The 20176-nt window shown below is 39.9% G+C and overlaps 1 protein-coding gene across 1 annotated transcript in view; it reads left to right on the top strand.

The window, feature by feature from the left end:
• Positions 1–20176, top strand: part of prss12 (serine protease 12) — a 91959-nt gene that overhangs the window by 38548 nt on the left and 33235 nt on the right. The window contains exon 9 of the mRNA XM_055910971.1: positions 19805–20010. Coding sequence (XP_055766946.1) covers positions 19805–20010 — 206 coding nt within the window. The remainder of the gene's footprint in view (positions 1–19804; positions 20011–20176) is intronic.

The following is a 20176-nucleotide window of genomic DNA, read 5'->3' as shown; positions in this document are numbered from 1 at the left end:
AGTGGCAGTGAAAGACTAGTAGTAAACCACTATAGTCAATGTGGAATATATTAGTGAGAATGTGAGTTGCTTACTCACTCTGGGTGGTGAAAAGACTAGCGTTATATGACACTGTCTATCTAACTCAATGTTAAGAACTAACGTTATATAAAGCTTTCTATCTAACTCTATGTTAAGAACTAACACTATATAAAGCTGTCTATCTAACTCTATGTTAAGAACTAACATTATATAAAGCTGTCTATCTAACTCTATGTTAAGAACTAACATTATATGACACTGTCTATCTAACTCAATGTTAAGAACTAACGTTATATAAAGCTTTCTATCTAACTCTATGTTAAGAACTAACACTATATAAAGCTGTCTATCTAACTCTATGTTAAGAACTAACATTATATGACACTGTCTATCTAACTCAATGTTAAGAACTAACGTTATATAAAGCTTTCTATCTAACTCTATGTTAAGAACTAACACTATATAAAGCTGTCTATCTAACTCTATGTTAAGAACTAACATTATATGAAGCTGTCTATCTAACTCTATGTTAAGAAATACCGTTATATAAAGCTGTCTATCTAACTCTATGTTAAGAACTAACATTATATAAAGCTGTCTATCTAACTCTATGTTAAGAACTAACGTTATATACAGCTGTCTATCTAACTTTATGTTAAGAACTAACAATATATAAAGCTGTTTATCTAACTCTATGTTAAGAATTAACATTATATAAAGCTGTCTATCTAACTCTATGTTAAGAACTAAAATTATATACAGCTGTCTATCTAACTCTATGCTAAGAACTAACGTTATATAAAGCTGTCTAACAAACTCTATGTTAAGAACTAACGTTATATAAAGCTGTCTAACAAACTCTATGTTAAGAACTAACGTTATATAAAGCTGTCTAACAAACTCTATGTTAAGAACTAACGTTATATAAAGCTGTCTATCTAACTCTATGTTAAGAACTAACATTATATAAAGCTGTCTATCTAACTCTATGTTAAGAACTAACGTTATATACAGCTGTCTATCTAACTTTATGTTAAGAACTAACAATATATAAAGCTGTTTATCTAACTCTATGTTAAGAATTAACATTATATAAAGCTGTCTATCTAACTCTATGTTAAGAACTAAAATTATATACAGCTGTCTATCTAACTCTATGCTAAGAACTAACGTTATATAAAGCTGTCTAACAAACTCTATGTTAAGAACTAACGTTATATAAAGCTGTCTAACAAACTCTATGTTAAGAACTAACGTTATATAAAGCTGTCTATCTAACTCTATGTTAAGAGTGTTTCTATAGTAACAGGACTCACTCCACATTGACCAGAGTGTTTCTATAGTAACAGGACTCACTCCACATTGACCAGAGTGTTACTATAGTAACAGGACTCACTCCACATTGACCAGAGTGTTTCTATAGTAACAGGACTCGCTCCACATTGACCAGAGTGTTTCTATAGTAACAGGACTCACTCCACATTGACCAGAGTGTTTCTATAGTAACAGGACTCACTCCACATTGACCAGAGTGTATCTATAGTAACAGGACTCACTCCACATTGACCAGAGTGTTTCTATAGTAACAGGACTCACTCCACATTGACCAGAGTGTTTCTATAGTAACAGGACTCACTCCACATTGACCAGAGTGTTTCTATAGTAACAGGACTCACTCCACATTGACCAGAGTGTTTCTATAGTAACAGGACTCACTCCACATTGACCAGAGTGTTTCTATAGTAACAGGACTCACTCCACATTGACCAGAGTGTTTCTAAAGTAACAGGACTCACTCCACATTGACCAGAGTGTTTCTATAGTAACAGGACTCAGTCCACATTGACCAGAGTGTTTCTATAGTAACGGGACTCACCCCACATTGACCAGAGTGTTTCTATAGTAACAGGACTCACTCCACATTGACCAGAGTGTTTCTATAGTAACAGGACTCACTCCACATTGACCAGAGTGTTTCTATAGTAACAGGACTCACTCCACATTGACCAGAGTGTTTCTATAGTAACAGGACTCACTCCACATTGACCAGAGTGTTTCTATAGTAACAGGACTCACTCCACATTGACCAGAGTGTTTCTATAGTAACAGGACTCACTCCACATTGACCAGAATGTTTCTATAGTAACAGGACTCACTCCACATTGACCAGAGTGTTTCTATAGTAACAGGACTCACTCCACATTGACCAGAATGTTTCTATAGTAACAGGACTCAGTCCACATTGACCAGAGTGTTACTATAGTAACAGGACTCAGTCCACATTGACCAGAGTGTTACTATAGTAACAGGACTCACTCCACATTGACCAGAGTGTTACTATAGTAACAGGACTCACTCCACATTGACCAGAGTGTTTCTATAGTAACAGGACTCACTCCACATTGAATTAATTATCTGCCTCTCTCCCCCTTCATCCCCACCCGGCCTTCTTCCAATCTCTCTCCCTCTGTTTTAGTCTACACTTCATCATGTTTTTCAGAGCAGGGCATTCCTCCGTGTCACGCTACACGCTACAATTTACACGCTACACACACACACACACACGCATGTGACTTGGGCCAAGGGGAATGGTAGACTGTAGCCTGATACTAACACACACACACACACACACACACACACACACACACACACACACACACACACACGTTAAATCATTATTAAACACATTCATAAGCTATAGAACACATTCTGAGCCTGTGTTTATTTTTCTCTCCTCTACTTTGAGGCTGAAACTCTCCAGTAAGCAGATGGTGAGGAGTGATAGTGTTGAGGTGTGTTGAGGTGTGTGTAGTAGTGTTGAGGTGTGTTGAGGAGTGTTGAGGTGTGTTGGGGAGTGTTGAGGTGTGTTGGGGAGTGTTGAGGTGTGTTGGGGAGTGTTGAGGTGTGTTGAGGTGTGTTGAGGTGTGTTGGAGAGTGTTGAGGTGTGTTGGAGAGTGTTGAGGTGTGTTGGGGTGTGTTGAGGTGTGTTGAGGTGTGTTGAGGTGTGTTGGGGTGTGTTGGGGAGTGTTGAGGTGTGTTGGGGAGTGTTGAGGTGTGTTGAGGTGTGTTGGGGAGTGTTGAGGTGTGTTGAGGTGTGTAGAGGTGTGCGTAGTAGTGTTGAGGTGTGCGTGTAGTAGCGTTGAGGTGTGTGTGTAGTAGTGTTGAGGAGTGTTGAGGTGTGTGTAGTAGTGTTGAGGTGTGTTGATGTGTGTGTTGTAGTGTTGAGGTGTGTTGAGGTGTGTGTAGTAGCGTTGAGGTGTGTGTAGTAGTGTTGAGATGTGTGTAGTAGCGTTGAGGTGTGTGTGTAGTAGTGTTGAGGAGTGTTGAGGTGTGTGTAGTAGTGTTGAGGTGTGTTGATGTGTGTGTTGTAGTGTTGATGTGTGTTGAGGTGTGTGTAGTAGCGTTGAGGTGTGTGTAGTAGTGTTGAGGTGTGTGTAGTAGCGTTGAGGTGTGTGTAGTAGTGTTGAGGTGTGTGTAGTAGTGTGTAGTAGTGTTGAGGTGTGTGTAGTAGCGTTGAGGTGTGTGTGTAGTAGCGTTGAGGTGTGTGTGTAGTAGTGTTGAGGTGTGTTGGGGAGTGTTGAGGTGTGTTGGGGAGTGTTGAGGTGTGTTGAGGTGTGCGTAGTAGTGTTGAGGTGTGTTGGGGAGTGTTGAGGTGTGTTGAGGTGTGTGTAGTAGTGTTGAGGTGTGTGTAGTAGTGTTGAGGTGTGTGTAGTAGCGTTGAGGTGTGTGTGTAGTAGCGTTGAGGTGTGTGTGTAGTAGTGTTGAGGTGTGTTGGGGAGTGTTGAGGTGTGTTGAGGTGTGCGTAGTAGTGTTGAGGTGTGTGTAGTAGTGTTGAGGTGTGTGTAGTAGCGTTGAGGTGTGTGTGTAGTAGTGTTGAGGTGTGTTGGGGAGTGTTGAGGTGTGTTGAGGTGTGTTGAGGTGTGTTCTACCTTGTATAATAATAGTGAAGACATCACAACTATGAAATAACACATATGGAATCATGTAGTAACCAAAAAAGTGTTAAACAAATCAAAAATATTTTTAAGATTTGCATTCTCATGTTGCCAGTAGTTATCCAAAGCCAGATGACATATTGTGATCGTTGAAAGATAAATCTGTTTTAAAGTCTAATTGTACTACATTGCTGGGATCACATTATTTGAGACAAACATCTGAAAACTTAATGTGCAATTTAACATTTTAGTATTTTCTTAACTTTCTAAGTACAAAATTAAAATATTTTTTTAGGTAAAAACAATGTTGTTCAATGCGTTATCCTGGCCACATTCTGAACAGTTTGGCCTTACAGTTTATCACTATGGGTGGGGTTTTCAGGGAAGGGGGCGGGTCGCAGAGTCGATAGGGTTTCAGACCTGTCAATCAATCATTATGGGTGGGGTTTTCAGGGAAGGGGGCGGGATGTTTGTGAGTCGCAGAGTCGATGGGGTTTCAGACCTGTCAATCAATCATTATGGGTGGGGTTTTCAGGGAAGGGGGCGGGATGTTTGTGAGTCACAGAGTGGATAGGGTTTCAGACCTGTCAATCAATCACTATGGGTGGGGTTTTCAGTGAAGGGCCCGGATGTTTGTGAGTCGCAGAGTCGATAGGGTTTCAGACCTGTCAATCAATCACTATGGGTGTGGTTTTCAGGGAAGGGAGTAGATTAGTGATCTAGTCATTAAAACACTTTTTTCTACGTCATTTATTGTGGCTAAACTTCAAGAAACATGGACGTTCATAAATATGGATTCCCAGGGGGGGGATTACACAAATGCCAAATCTTTCTGGGGGAGGTTTCTATCAGGAGACACCCCCCCCCCCCCCTCTCTGTCTCTTTGTGTCTCTCTCTCTCTCCGTCTCCCTCTCTCTGTCTCTCTCTCTCTCTGTCTCCCTCTCTCTGTCTCTCTCTCTCTCTGTCTCCCTCTGTCTCTCTCTCTCTGTCTCTCTCTCTCTGTCTCTCTCTCTCTGTCTCTCTCTGTCTCTCTTTCTGTCTCTCTCTCTGTCTCTCTCTGTCTCTCTCTGTCTCTCTCTGTCTCTCTTTCTCTGTCTCTCTTTATGTCTCTCTCTCTTTTTCTGTGTCTCTGTGTCCCTGTCTCTCTCTCTCTCTCTCTCTGTCTCTCTGTCTCTCTGTCTCTCTGTCTCTCTCTGTCTGAAAGTATCTGCTCAGTAACATCTGTTGTGAATAAGGCAGACCAGGGTCATCCTCCTGGTTCAGTGAAAACAAATTACATACATTATACACGCATCATATACACACACATACACACACACACACACACACACACACCCACACACACACACACACACACAGTCAGATTAATGTGTCTCTGAGGCCTCAGTCAGGTTTTATTACTGACTCTAGGAACTCTAAGAATCTGGAGGACAGACAGACAGACTGACATAATGTAGTGTAGATGGTAGAATCTGGAGGACAGACAGACATAATGTAATGTAGATGGTAGAATCTGGAGGACAGACTGACTGACATAATGTAATGTAGATGGTAGAATCTGGAGGACAGACAGACTGACATAATGTAATGTAGATGGTAGAATCTGGAGGACAGACAGACAGACTGACATAATGTAATGTAGATGGTAGAATCTGGAGGACAGACAGACTGACATAATGTAATGTAGATGGTAGAATCTGGAGGACAGACAGACAGACTGACATAATGTAATGTAGATGGTAGAATCTGGAGGACAGACAGACTGACATAATGTAATGTAGATGGTAGAATCTGGAGGACAGACAGACTGACATAATGTAATGTAGATGGTAGAATCTGGAGGACAGACAGACTGACATAATGTAGTGTAGATGGTAGAATCTGGAGGACAGACAGACTGACATAATGTAATGTAGATGGTATAATCTGGAGGACAGACAGACTGACTGACATAATGTAATGTAGATGGTAGAATCTGGAGGACAGACAGACTGACATAATGTAATGTAGATGGTAGAATCTGGAGGACAGACAGACTGACTGACATAATGTAATGTAGATGGTAGAATCTGGAGGACAGACTGACAGACAGACATAATGTAATGTAGATGGTAGAATCTGGAGGACAGACAGACAGACAGGCATAATGTAATGTAGATGGTAGAATCTGGAGGACAGACAGACTGACATAATGTAATGTAGATGGTAGAATCTGGAGGACAGACAGACAGACATAATGTAATGTAGATGGTAGAATCTGGAGGACAGACAGACTGACTGACATAATGTAGTGTAGATGGTAGAATCTGGAGGACAGACAGACAGACTGACATAATGTAATGTAGATGGTAGAATCTGGAGGACAGACAGACAGACTGACATAATGTAATGTAGATGGTAGAATCTGGAGGACAGACAGACTGACATAATGTAATGTAGATGGTAGAATCTGGAGGACAGACAGACTGACATAATGTAATGTAGATGGTAGAATCTGGAGGACAGACAGACTGACTGACATAATGTAGTGTAGATGGTAGAATCTGGAGGACAGACAGACTGACATAATGTAATGTAGATGGTAGAATCTGGAGGACAGACAGACTGACATAATGTAATGTAGATGGTAGAATCTGGAGGACAGACAGACTGACATAATGTAATGTAGATGGTAGAATCTGGAGGACAGACAGACTGACATAATGTAATGTAGATGGTAGAATCTGGAGGACAGACAGACTGACTGACATAATGTAGTGTAGATGGTAGAATCTGGAGGACAGACAGACAGACATAATGTAATGTAGATGGTAGAATCTGGAGGACAGACAGACTGACATAATGTAATGTAGATGGTAGAATCTGGAGGACAGACAGACTGACATAATGTAATGTAGATGGTAGAATCTGGAGGACAGACAGACAGACATAATGTAATGTAGATGGTAGAATCTGGAGGACAGACAGACAGACTGACATAATGTAATGTAGATGGTAGAATCTGGAGGACAGACTGACATAATGTAATGTAGATGGTAGAATCTGGAGGACAGACAGACTGACATAATGTAATGTAGATGGTAGAATCTGGAGGACAGACAGACAGACAGACATAATGTAATGTAGATGGTAGAATCTGGAGGACAGACAGACATAATGTAATGTAGATGGTAGAATCTGGAGGACAGACAGACATAATGTAATGTAGATGGTAGAATCTGGAGGACAGACAGACTGACATAATGTAATGTAGATGGTAGAATCTGGAGGACAGACTGACATAATGTAATGTAGATGGTAGAATCTGGAGGACAGACAGACAGACATAATGTAATGTAGATGGTAGAATCTGGAGGACAGACTGACATAATGTAATGTAGATGGTAGAATCTGGAGGACAGACAGACAGACATAATGTAATGTAGATGGTAGAATCTGGAGGACAGACAGACTGACATAATGTAATGTAGATGGTAGAATCTGGAGGACAGACAGACTGACATAATGTAATGTAGATGGTAGAATCTGGAGGACAGACAGACTGACATAATGTAATGTAGATGGTAGAATCTGGAGGACAGACAGACTGACATAATGTAATGTAGATGGTAGAATCTGGAGGACAGACAGACTGACATAATGTAATGTAGATGGTAGAATCTGGAGGACAGACAGACAGACATAATGTAATGTAGATGGTAGAATCTGGAGGACAGACAGACTGACATAATGTAATGTAGATGGTAGAATCTGGAGGACAGACAGACTGACATAATGTAATGTAGATGGTAGAATCTGGAGAACAGACAGACATAATGTAATGTAGATGGTAGAATCTGGAGGACAGACAGACAGACTGACATAATGTAATGTAGATGGTAGAATCTGGAGGACAGACAGACAGACTGACATAATGTAATGTAGATGGTAGAATCTGGAGGACAGACAGACATAATGTAATGTAGATGGTAGAATCTGGAGGACAGACAGACAGACTGACATAATGTAATGTAGATGGTAGAATCTGGAGGACAGACAGACAGACATAATGTAATGTAGATGGTAGAATCTGGAGGACAGACAGACTGACATAATGTAATGTAGATGGTAGAATCTGGAGGACAGACAGACTGACTGACATAATGTAATGTAGATGGTAGAATCTGGAGGACAGACAGACTGACATAATGTAATGTAGATGGTAGAATCTGGAGGACAGACAGACTGACATAATGTAATGTAGATGGTAGAATCTGGAGGACAGACAGACTGACATAATGTAATGTAGATGGTAGAATCTGGAGGACAGACAGACTGACATAATGTAATGTAGATGGTAGAATCTGGAGGACAGACAGACTGACATAATGTAATGTAGATGGTAGAATCTGGAGGACAGACAGACAGACAGACATAATGTAATGTAGATGGTAGAATCTAGAGGACAGACAGACAGACATAATGTAATGTAGATGGTAGAATCTGGAGGACAGACAGACAGACTGACATAATGTAATGTAGATGGTAGAATCTGGAGGACAGACAGACTGACATAATGTAATGTAGATGGTAGAATCTGGAGGACAGACAGACTGACATAATGTAATGTAGATGGTAGATTCTGGAGGACAGACAGACTGACATAATGTAATGTAGATGGTAGAATCTGGAGGACAGACAGACTGACATAATGTAGTGTAGATGGTAGAATCTGGAGGACAGACAGACTGACATAATGTAATGTAGATGGTATAATCTGGAGGACAGACAGACTGACTGACATAATGTAATGTAGATGGTAGAATCTGGAGGACAGACAGACTGACATAATGTAATGTAGATGGTAGAATCTGGAGGACAGACAGACTGACTGACATAATGTAATGTAGATGGTAGAATCTGGAGGACAGACAGACATAATGTAATGTAGATGGTAGAATCTGGAGGACAGACAGACTGACATAATGTAATGTAGATGGTAGAATCTGGAGGACAGACAGACAGACTGACATAATGTAATGTAGATGGTAGAATCTGGAGGACAGACAGACTGACATAATGTAGTGTAGATGGTAGAATCTGGAGGACAGACAGACTGACATAATGTAATGTAGATGGTAGAATCTGGAGGACAGACAGACAGACTGACATAATGTAATGTAGATGGTAGAATCTGGAGGACAGACAGACTGACATAATGTAGTGTAGATGGTAGAATCTGGAGGACAGACAGACTGACATAATGTAATGTAGATGGTAGAATCTAGAGGACAGACAGACTGACATAATGTAATGTAGATGGTAGAATCTGGAGGACAGACAGACTGACATAATGTAATGTAGATGGTAGAATCTGGAGGACAGACAGACTGACATAATGTAATGTAGATGGTAGAATCTGGAGGACAGACAGACTGACATAATGTAATGTAGATGGTATAATCTGGAGGACAGACAGACTGACTGACATAATGTAATGTAGATGGTAGAATCTGGAGGACAGACAGACTGACATAATGTAATGTAGATGGTAGAATCTGGAGGACAGACAGACTGACTGACATAATGTAATGTAGATGGTAGAATCTGGAGGACAGACAGACATAATGTAATGTAGATGGTAGAATCTGGAGGACAGACAGACTGACATAATGTAATGTAGATGGTAGAATCTGGAGGACAGACAGACAGACTGACATAATGTAATGTAGATGGTAGAATCTGGAGGACAGACAGACTGACATAATGTAGTGTAGATGGTAGAATCTGGAGGACAGACAGACTGACATAATGTAATGTAGATGGTAGAATCTGGAGGACAGACAGACAGACTGACATAATGTAATGTAGATGGTAGAATCTGGAGGACAGACAGACTGACATAATGTAGTGTAGATGGTAGAATCTGGAGGACAGACAGACTGACATAATGTAATGTAGATGGTAGAATCTAGAGGACAGACAGACTGACATAATGTAATGTAGATGGTAGAATCTGGAGGACAGACAGACTGACATAATGTAATGTAGATGGTAGAATCTGGAGGACAGACAGACTGACATAATGTAATGTAGATGGTAGAATCTGGAGGACAGACAGACTGACATAATGTAATGTAGATGGTAGAATCTGGAGGACAGACTGACATAATGTAATGTAGATGGTAGAATCTGGAGGACAGACAGACTGACATAATGTAATGTAGATGGTAGAATCTGGAGGACAGACAGACTGACATAATGTAATGTAGATGGTAGAATCTGGAGGACAGACAGACTGACTGACATAATGTAATGTAGATGGTAGAATCTGGAGGACAGACAGACATAATGTAATGTAGATGGTAGAATCTGGAGGACAGACAGACTGACATAATGTAATGTAGATGGTAGAATCTGGAGGACAGACAGACAGACTGACATAATGTAATGTAGATGGTAGAATCTGGAGGACAGACTGACATAATGTAATGTAGATGGTAGAATCTGGAGGACAGACAGACTGACATAATGTAATGTAGATGGTAGAATCTAGAGGACAGACAGACTGACATAATGTAATGTAGATGGTAGAATCTGGAGGACAGACAGACATAATGTAATGTAGATGGTAGAATCTGGAGGACAGACAGACTGACATAATGTAATGTAGATGGTAGAATCTGGAGGACAGACAGACATAATGTAATGTAGATGGTAGAATCTAGAGGACAGACAGACAGACATAATGTAATGTAGATGGTAGAATCTGGAGGACAGACAGACTGACATAATGTAATGTAGATGGTAGAATCTGGAGGACAGACAGACTGACATAATGTAATGTAGATGGTAGAATCTGGAGGACAGACTGACATAATGTAATGTAGATGGTAGAATCTGGAGGACAGACAGACTGACATAATGTAATGTAGATGGTAGAATCTGGAGGACAGACAGACTGACATAATGTAATGTAGATGGTAGAATCTGGAGGACAGACAGACAGACTGACATAATGTAATGTAGATGGTAGAATCTGGAGGACAGACAGACTGACATAATGTAATGTAGATGGTAGAATCTGGAGGACAGACAGACAGACTGACATAATGTAGTGTAGATGGTAGAATCTGGAGGACAGACAGACTGACATAATGTAATGTAGATGGTAGAATCTGGAGGACAGACAGACTGACATAATGTAATGTAGATGGTAGAATCTGGAGGACAGACAGACTGACATAATGTAATGTAGATGGTAGAATCTGGAGGACAGACAGACTGACATAATGTAATGTAGATGGTAGAATCTGGAGGACAGACAGACATAATGTAATGTAGATGGTAGAATCTGGAGGACAGACAGACTGACATAATGTAATGTAGATGGTAGAATCTGGAGGACAGACAGACTGACATAATGTAATGTAGATGGTAGAATCTGGAGGACAGACAGACAGACATAATGTAATGTAGATGGTAGAATCTGGAGGACAGACAGACTGACATAATGTAATGTAGATGGTAGAATCTGGAGGACAGACAGACTGACATAATGTAATGTAGATGGTAGAATCTGGAGGACAGACAGACTGACTGACATAATGTAATGTAGATGGTAGAATCTGGAGGACAGACAGACTGACATAATGTAATGTAGATGGTAGAATCTGGAGGACAGACAGACTGACATAATGTAATGTAGATGGTAGAATCTGGAGGACAGACAGACTGACATAATGTAATGTAGATGGTAGAATCTGGAGGACAGACAGACTGACATAATGTAATGTAGATGGTAGAATCTGGAGGACAGACAGACTGACATAATGTAATGTAGATGGTAGAATCTGGAGGACAGACAGACTGACATAATGTAATGTAGATGGTAGAATCTTCCCATTTACACCAGAGATGTGTATGTAATGACGAGAGGCACGTCTCCACCCTAACAATGGGAGTCGTGGTCCCAAAGGCAGGAAGGCAGGCGACAAGCTGAGGTCCATAATAAACCCATAGAAACACATTGGCTTTATTTTGGACAGATTTTAGAGGGAGTGTAACCTCTCTCTTCACCTCTTCCTCTCTGGTTTACTCACACCAAGCCCCTCCCCCTTCTCTCACACCAAGCCCCTCCCCCCGCCTCTCAGGCCAAGCGCCTCCCCTCCGCATCTCACGCCAAGCCCCTCCCCCTGCCTCTCACGCCAAGCCCCTCCCCCTGCCTCTCACACCAAGCGCCTCCCCTCCGCCTCTCACGCCAAGCCCCTCCCCCTGCCTCTCACGCCAAGCCCCTCCCCCTGCCTCTCACGCCAAGCCCCTCCCCCTGCCTCTCACACCAAGCGCCTCCCCTCCGCCTCTCACGCCAAGCCCCTCCCCCTGCCTCTCACGCCAAGCCCCTCCCACTGCCTCTCACACCAAGCGCCTCCCCTCCGCCTCTCACGCCAAGCCCCTCCCCCTGCCTCTCACGCCAAGCCCCTCCCCCTGCCTCTCACGCCAAGCCCCTCCCACTGCCTCTCACGCCAAGCCCCTCCCACTGCCTCTCACGCCAAGCCCCTCCCACTGCCTCTCACGCCAACAAAGTTGAGAGATCACATCTCCCTCTCTGACAAGCGGTTTCAACTCGCTTTTTGCATTTGAGGTTCCAACAGAATGGGTCATATGGACACTGAAACACATGGAGATTATTTTACTGTAATAGAGATATGGACACTGAAACACATGGAGATTATTTTACTGTAATAGAGATATGGACACTGAAACACATGGAGATTATTTTACTGTAATAGAGATATGGACACTGAAACACATGGAGATTATTTTACTGTAATAGAGATATGGACACTGAAACACATGGAGATTATTTTACTGTAATAGAGATATGGACACTGAAACACATGGAGATTATTTTACTGTAATAGAGATATGGACACTGAAACACATGGAGATTATTTTACTGTAATAGAGATATGGACACTGAAACACATGGAGATTATTTTACTGTAATAGAGATATGGACACTGAAACACATGGAGATTATTTTACTGTAATAGAGATATGGACACTGAAACACATGGAGATTATTTTACTGTAATAGAGATATGGACACTGAAACACATGGAGATTATTTTACTGTAATAGAGATATGGACACCGAAACACATGGAGATTATTTTACTGTAATAGAGATATGGACACCGAAACACATGGAGATTATTTTACTGTAATAGAGATATGGACACTGAAACACATGGAGATTATTTTACTGTAATAGAGATATGGACACTGAAACACATGGAGATTATTTTACTGTAATAGAGATATGGACACTGAAACACATGGAGATTATTTTACTGTAATAGAGATATGGACACTGAAACACATGGAGATTATTTTACTGTAATAGAGATATGGACACTGAAACACATGGAGATTATTTTACTGTAATAGAGATATGGACACCGAAACACATGGAGATTATTTTACTGTAATAGAGATATGGACACCGAAACACATGGAGATTATTTTACTGTAATAGAGATATGGACACCGAAACACATGGAGATTATTTTACTGTAATAGAGATATGGACACTGAAACACATGGAGATTATTTTACTGTAATAGAGATATGGACACTGAAACACATGGAGATTATTTTACTGTAATAGAGATATGGACACCGAAACACATGGAGATTATTTTACTGTAATAGAGATATGGACACCGAAACACATGGAGATTATTTTACTGTAATAGAGATATGGACACCGAAACACATGGAGATTATTTTACTGTAATCGAGATATGGACACTGAAACACATGGAGATTATTTTACTGTAATAGAGATATGGACACTGAAACACATGGAGATTATTTTACTGTAATAGAGATATGGACACTGAAACACATGGAGATTATTTTACTGTAATAGAGATATGGACACCGAAACACATGGAGATTATTTTACTGTAATAGAGATATGGACACTGAAACACATGGAGATTATTTTACTGTAATAGAGATATGGACACCGAAACACATGGAGATTATTTTACTGTAATAGAGATATGGACACCGAAACACATGGAGATTATTTTACTGTAATAGAGATATGGACACTGAAACACATGGAGATTATTTTACTGTAATAGAGATATGGACACTGAAACACATGGAGATTATTTTACTGTAATAGAGATATGGACACCGAAACACATGGAGATTATTTTACTGTAATAGAGATATGGACACCGAAACACATGGAGATTATTTTACTGTAATAGAGATATGGACACCGAAACACATGGAGATTATTTTACTGTAATCGAGATATGGACACTGAAACACATGGAGATTATTTTACTGTAATAGAGATATGGACACTGAAACACATGGAGATTATTTTACTGTAATAGAGATATGGACACTGAAACACATGGAGATTATTTTACTGTAATAGAGATATGGACACCGAAACACATGGAGATTATTTTACTGTAATAGAGATATGGACACTGAAACACATGGAGATTATTTTACTGTAATAGAGATATGGACACCGAAACACATGGAGATTATTTTACTGTAATAGAGATATGGACACCGAAACACATGGAGATTATTTTACTGTAATAGAGATATGGACACTGAAACACATGGAGATTATTTTACTGTAATAGAGATATGGACACTGAAACACATGGAGATTATTTTACTGTAATAGAGATATGGACACCGAAACACATGGAGATTATTTTACTGTAATAGAGATATGGACACCGAAACACATGGAGATTATTTTACTGTAATAGAGATATGGACACCGAAACACATGGAGATTATTTTACTGTAATCGAGATATGGACACTGAAACACATGGAGATTATTTTACTGTAATAGAGATATGGACACTGAAACACATGGAGATTATTTTACTGTAATCGAGATTTGGACACCGAAACACATGGAGATTATTTTACTGTAATCGAGATATGGACACTGAAACACATGGAGACATTATTTTACTGTAATCGAGATATGGACACTGAAACACATGGAGACATTATTTTACTGTAATCGAGATATGGACACCGAAACACACGGAGACATTATTTTACTGTAATAGAGATATGGACACTGAAACACATGGAGATTATTTTACTGTAATAGAGATATGGACACCGAAACACATGGAGATTATTTTACTGTAATCGAGATATGGACACTGAAACACATGGAGATTATTTTACTGTAATAGAGATATGGACACTGAAACACATGGAGATTATTTTACTGTAATAGAGATATGGACACCGAAACACATGGAGATTATTTTACTGTAATAGAGATATGGACACCGAAACACATGGAGATTATTTTACTGTAATCGAGATATGGACACTGAAACACATGGAGATTATTTTACTGTAATAGAGATATGGACACTGAAACACATGGAGATTATTTTACTGTAATAGAGATATGGACACCGAAACACATGGAGATTATTTTACTGTAATAGAGATATGGACACCGAAACACATGGAGATTATTTTACTGTAATCGAGATATGGACACTGAAACACATGGAGATTATTTTACTGTAATAGAGATATGGACACTGAAACACATGGAGATTATTTTACTGTAATCGAGATTTGGACACCGAAACACATGGAGATTATTTTACTGTAATCGAGATATGGACACTGAAACACATGGAGACATTATTTTACTGTAATCGAGATATGGACACTGAAACACATGGAGACATTATTTTACTGTAATCGAGATATGGACACCGAAACACACGGAGACATTATTTTACTGTAATAGAGATATGGACACTGAAACACATGGAGATTATTTTACTGTAATAGAGATATGGACACCGAAACACATGGAGATTATTTTACTGTAATCGAGATATGGACACTGAAACACATGGAGATTATTTTACTGTAATAGAGATATGGACACTGAAACACATGGAGATTATTTTACTGTAATAGAGATATGGACACCGAAACACATGGAGATTATTTTACTGTAATAGAGATATGGACACCGAAACACATGGAGATTATTTTACTGTAATCGAGATATGGACACTGAAACACATGGAGATTATTTTACTGTAATAGAGATATGGACACTGAAACACATGGAGATTATTTTACTGTAATCGAGATTTGGACACCGAAACACATGGAGATTATTTTACTGTAATCGAGATATGGACACTGAAACACATGGAGACATTATTTTACTGTAATCGAGATATGGACACTGAAACACATGGAGACATTATTTTACTGTAATCGAGATATGGACACCGAAACACACGGAGACATTATTTTACTGTAATAGAGATATGGACACTGAAACACATGGAGATTATTTTACTGTAATAGAGATATGGACACCGAAACACATGGAGATTATTTTACTGTAATCGAGATATGGACACTGAAACACATGGAGATTATTTTACTGTAATAGAGATATGGACACTGAAACACATGGAGATTATTTTACTGTAATCGAGATATGGACACTGAAACACATGGAGATTATTTTACTGTAATCGAGATATGGACACTGAAACACATGGAGATTATTTTACTGTAATAGAGATATGGACACCGAAACACATGGAGATTATTTTACTGTAATCGAGATATGGACACTGAAACACATGGAGATTATTTTACTGTAATAGAGATATGGACACTGAAACACATGGAGATTATTTTACTGTAATCGAGATATGGACACTGAAACACATGGAGATTATTTTACTGTAATCGAGATATGGACACTGAAACACATGGAGATTATTTTACTGTAATAGAGATATGGACACTGAAACACATGGAGATTATTTTACTGTAATCGAGATTTGGACACTGAAACACATGGAGATTATTTTACTGTAATCGAGATATGGACACTGAAACACATGGAGGCTCAGTTTGTCGCGTTGACGTACCATGTACCCCATAGCAGAATTTTAGCCAAAGACTGTTATACTAGCTGTCTAGTCTGTGTTTTTATAAATGTCTTTTTATAAAAGCAGAAAACACAATTTATATAAGCAATTGGCAAATCGTTCTCATTCTGAGAAAGAAGGTAAGGCCCACTTGATTTCAACATCTGGACAACGTGGACAGGCCAACCTGCTGTTGAAACAGTTTTCAGAACTATTCAACTGTTCTGCCTTGTTAGTTAGCAAATAGATCCATGTTGGCTAAACTTGAAATATCAAAGATTAGCTGGCTAATCACTAGCACGTGGGCTTGAGAGATTGTTACACAGATTAGCTGGCTAATCACTAGCACGTGGGCTTGAGAGATTGTTACACAGATTAGCTGGCTAGTCACTAGCACGTGGGCTTGAGAGATTGTTACACAGATTAGCTGGCTAGTCACTAGCACGTGGGTTTGAGAGATTGTTACACAGATTAGCTGGCTAGTCACTAGCACGTGGGCTTGAGAGATTGTTACACAGATTAGCTGGCTAATCACTAGCACGTGGGCTTGAGAGATTGTTACACAGATTAGCTGGCTAGTCACTAGCACGTGGGCTTGAGAGATTGTTACACAGATTAGCTGGCTAGTCACTAGCACGTGGGCTTGAGAGATTGTTATAACGATGAGCTGGCTAGTCACTAGGACGTAGGTTTGAGAGATTGTTATAAAGATTAGCTGGCTAGTCACTAGCACGTGGACTTGAGAGATTGTTACAAAGATTAGCTGGCTAATCACTAGCACGTAGGTTTGAGAGATTGTTATAAAGATTAGCTGGCTAGTCACTAGCACGTGGGTTTGAGAGATTGTTATAAAGATTAGCTGGCTAATCACTAGCACGTGGACTTGAGAGAGATTGTTTGAGGCCTGTGTTCATTTTCTACAGCCTAATGCCTGCTACAATAAGGTAGTCATTATTAGTGAATGTGCTCTACGGATAGTTCTAGTTACATTAGTAACAAAAAAATGCCAATTTCGTAGACAGACTTGAAAACAAGATCGGTGATTATTGCAACAAAAGGAGGTTAAACTTTTGATAAAAAATAATGTATTTATTAGTGGGTCTCATGGTTGTGGAAGGCTTATATTTAGTCAAGGTTTAACTTCACAAGCCCTGAGTTCATTGGATTATTGCTGACTGTTTGAAATGCAGTGTATTTGACCTTTATTAATTGTACAACAACGCTTATTTTAGAGAAAACATTTGGAGAAGAAAATGGAGATATATTGTGAATTGCCCATAAGTTTGAAAGAAATGGACATCTGATGTTTAGGCCAGTATCTAGCCAGTAGTTAAACTAGTGGTTAGATAGTTACATACTGTAAAAAGTGTACTTCTGATGTTTAGGCCAGTATCTAGCCAGTAGTTAAACTAGTAGTTAGATAGTTACATACTGTAAAAAGTGTACTTCTGATGTTTAGGCCAGTATCTAGCCAGTAGTTAAACTAGTGGTTAGATAGTTACATACTGTTAAAATGGACATCTGATGTTTAGGCCAGTATCTAGCCAGTAGTTAAACTAGTAGTTAGATAGTTACATACTGTAAAAACTATGATACCATAGTTTTAACAAACTGTCTCTCTGATCTGGGCTGGCTGATAGGGAGCCCTAGTCTGTCTCTCTGATCTGGGCTGGCTGATAGGGAGCCCTAGTCTGTCTCTCTGATCTGTGATGGCTGATAGGGAGCCCTAGTCTGTCTCTCTGATCTGGGCTGGCTGATAGGGAGCCCTAGTCTGTCTCTCTGATCTGGGCTGGCTGATAGGGAGCCCTAGTCTGTCTCTCTGATCTGGGCTGGCTGATAGGGAGCCCTAGTCTGTCTCTCTGATCTGGGCTGGCTGATAGGGAGCCCTAGTCTGTCTCTCTGATCTGGGCTGGCTGATAGGGAGCCCTAGTCTGTCTCTCTGATCTGTGATGGCTGATAGGGAGCCCTAGTCTGTCTCTCTGATCTGGTTCATAATTGATTCATTGGTATCGTAGTTGATTCATTGGTATCGTAGTTGATTCATTGGTATCATAGTTGATTCGTTGGTATCATAGTTGATTCATTGGTTTCATAGTTGATTCATTGGTTTCATAGTTGATTCATTGGTATCGTAGTTGATTCATTGGTATCGTAGTTGATTCATTGGTTTCATAGTTGATTCATTGGTTTCGTAGTTGATTCATTGGGATCGTAGTTGATTCATTGGTATCATAGTTGATTCATTGGTTTCGTAGTTGATTCATTGGTATGGTAGTTGATTCATTGGTTTCATAGTTGATTCATTGGGTCCGTAGTTGATTCATTGGTATCGTAGTTGATTCATCGGTTTCATAGTTGATTCATTGGTATCGTAGTTGATTCATTGGTTTCATAATTGATTCATTGGTTTCGTAGTTGATTCATTGGTATCATAGTTGATTCATTGGTATCATAGTTGATTCATTGGTATCGTAGTTGATTCATTGGTTTCGTAGTTGATTCATTGGTATCGTAGTTGATTCATTGGTTTCGTAGTTGATTCATTGGTATCGTAGTTGATTCATTGGTATCGTAGTTGATTCATTGGTATTGTAGTTGATTCATTGGTATCGTAGTTGATTCATTGGTTTCATAGTAGATTCATTGGTATCGTAGTTGATTCATTGGTATCGTAGTTGGATCATTGGTACCATAGTTGATTCATTGATTTCGTAGTTGATTCATTGGTATCATAATTGATTCATTGGTTTCATAGTTGATTCAACCGTACCATAGTTGATTCATTGGTATCTTCAGTGTTTAAGTGTCGCTCTGTTGTGTGGAAGTGTATTTTACGCTCATCCAGTCTGTCTGCGATGTTTGTGTCTATTCTTCAGTGGAGTGGCGAAGGCCCGTGTGATGGCGTATTTTGGCGAGGGGGAGGGGCCTATCCATGTGGACAACGTGAAGTGTTCTGGCGAGGAGCGTTCATTGGTCGACTGCCTCAAACAGCCGACCGGGACGCATAACTGTCGCCATAGCGAAGACGCCGGGGTCATCTGTGACTACGGCCAATCACAGTTCAGCGACACAGAGGGCAAAGGTCAGTGGTGATGTCACAAACATATTTATCTTCCGTCAATCTGTTCCAGGGGAAATCAACCATGAATTAGGGGTTGAACGGTTCACTCCGGTTCAAATGTTAAAGACACGACTCTATCGGTCCGTGGACCCAACCAACCGTCAATCTGTTCCAGGGGAAATCAACC

The sequence above is a fragment of the Salvelinus fontinalis genome, unplaced genomic scaffold (assembly GCF_029448725.1).
Source record: "Salvelinus fontinalis isolate EN_2023a unplaced genomic scaffold, ASM2944872v1 scaffold_0039, whole genome shotgun sequence".
Classification (NCBI taxonomy): domain Eukaryota; kingdom Metazoa; phylum Chordata; class Actinopteri; order Salmoniformes; family Salmonidae; genus Salvelinus; species Salvelinus fontinalis.
This window is presented reverse-complemented; position numbering and strand designations above follow the sequence as displayed.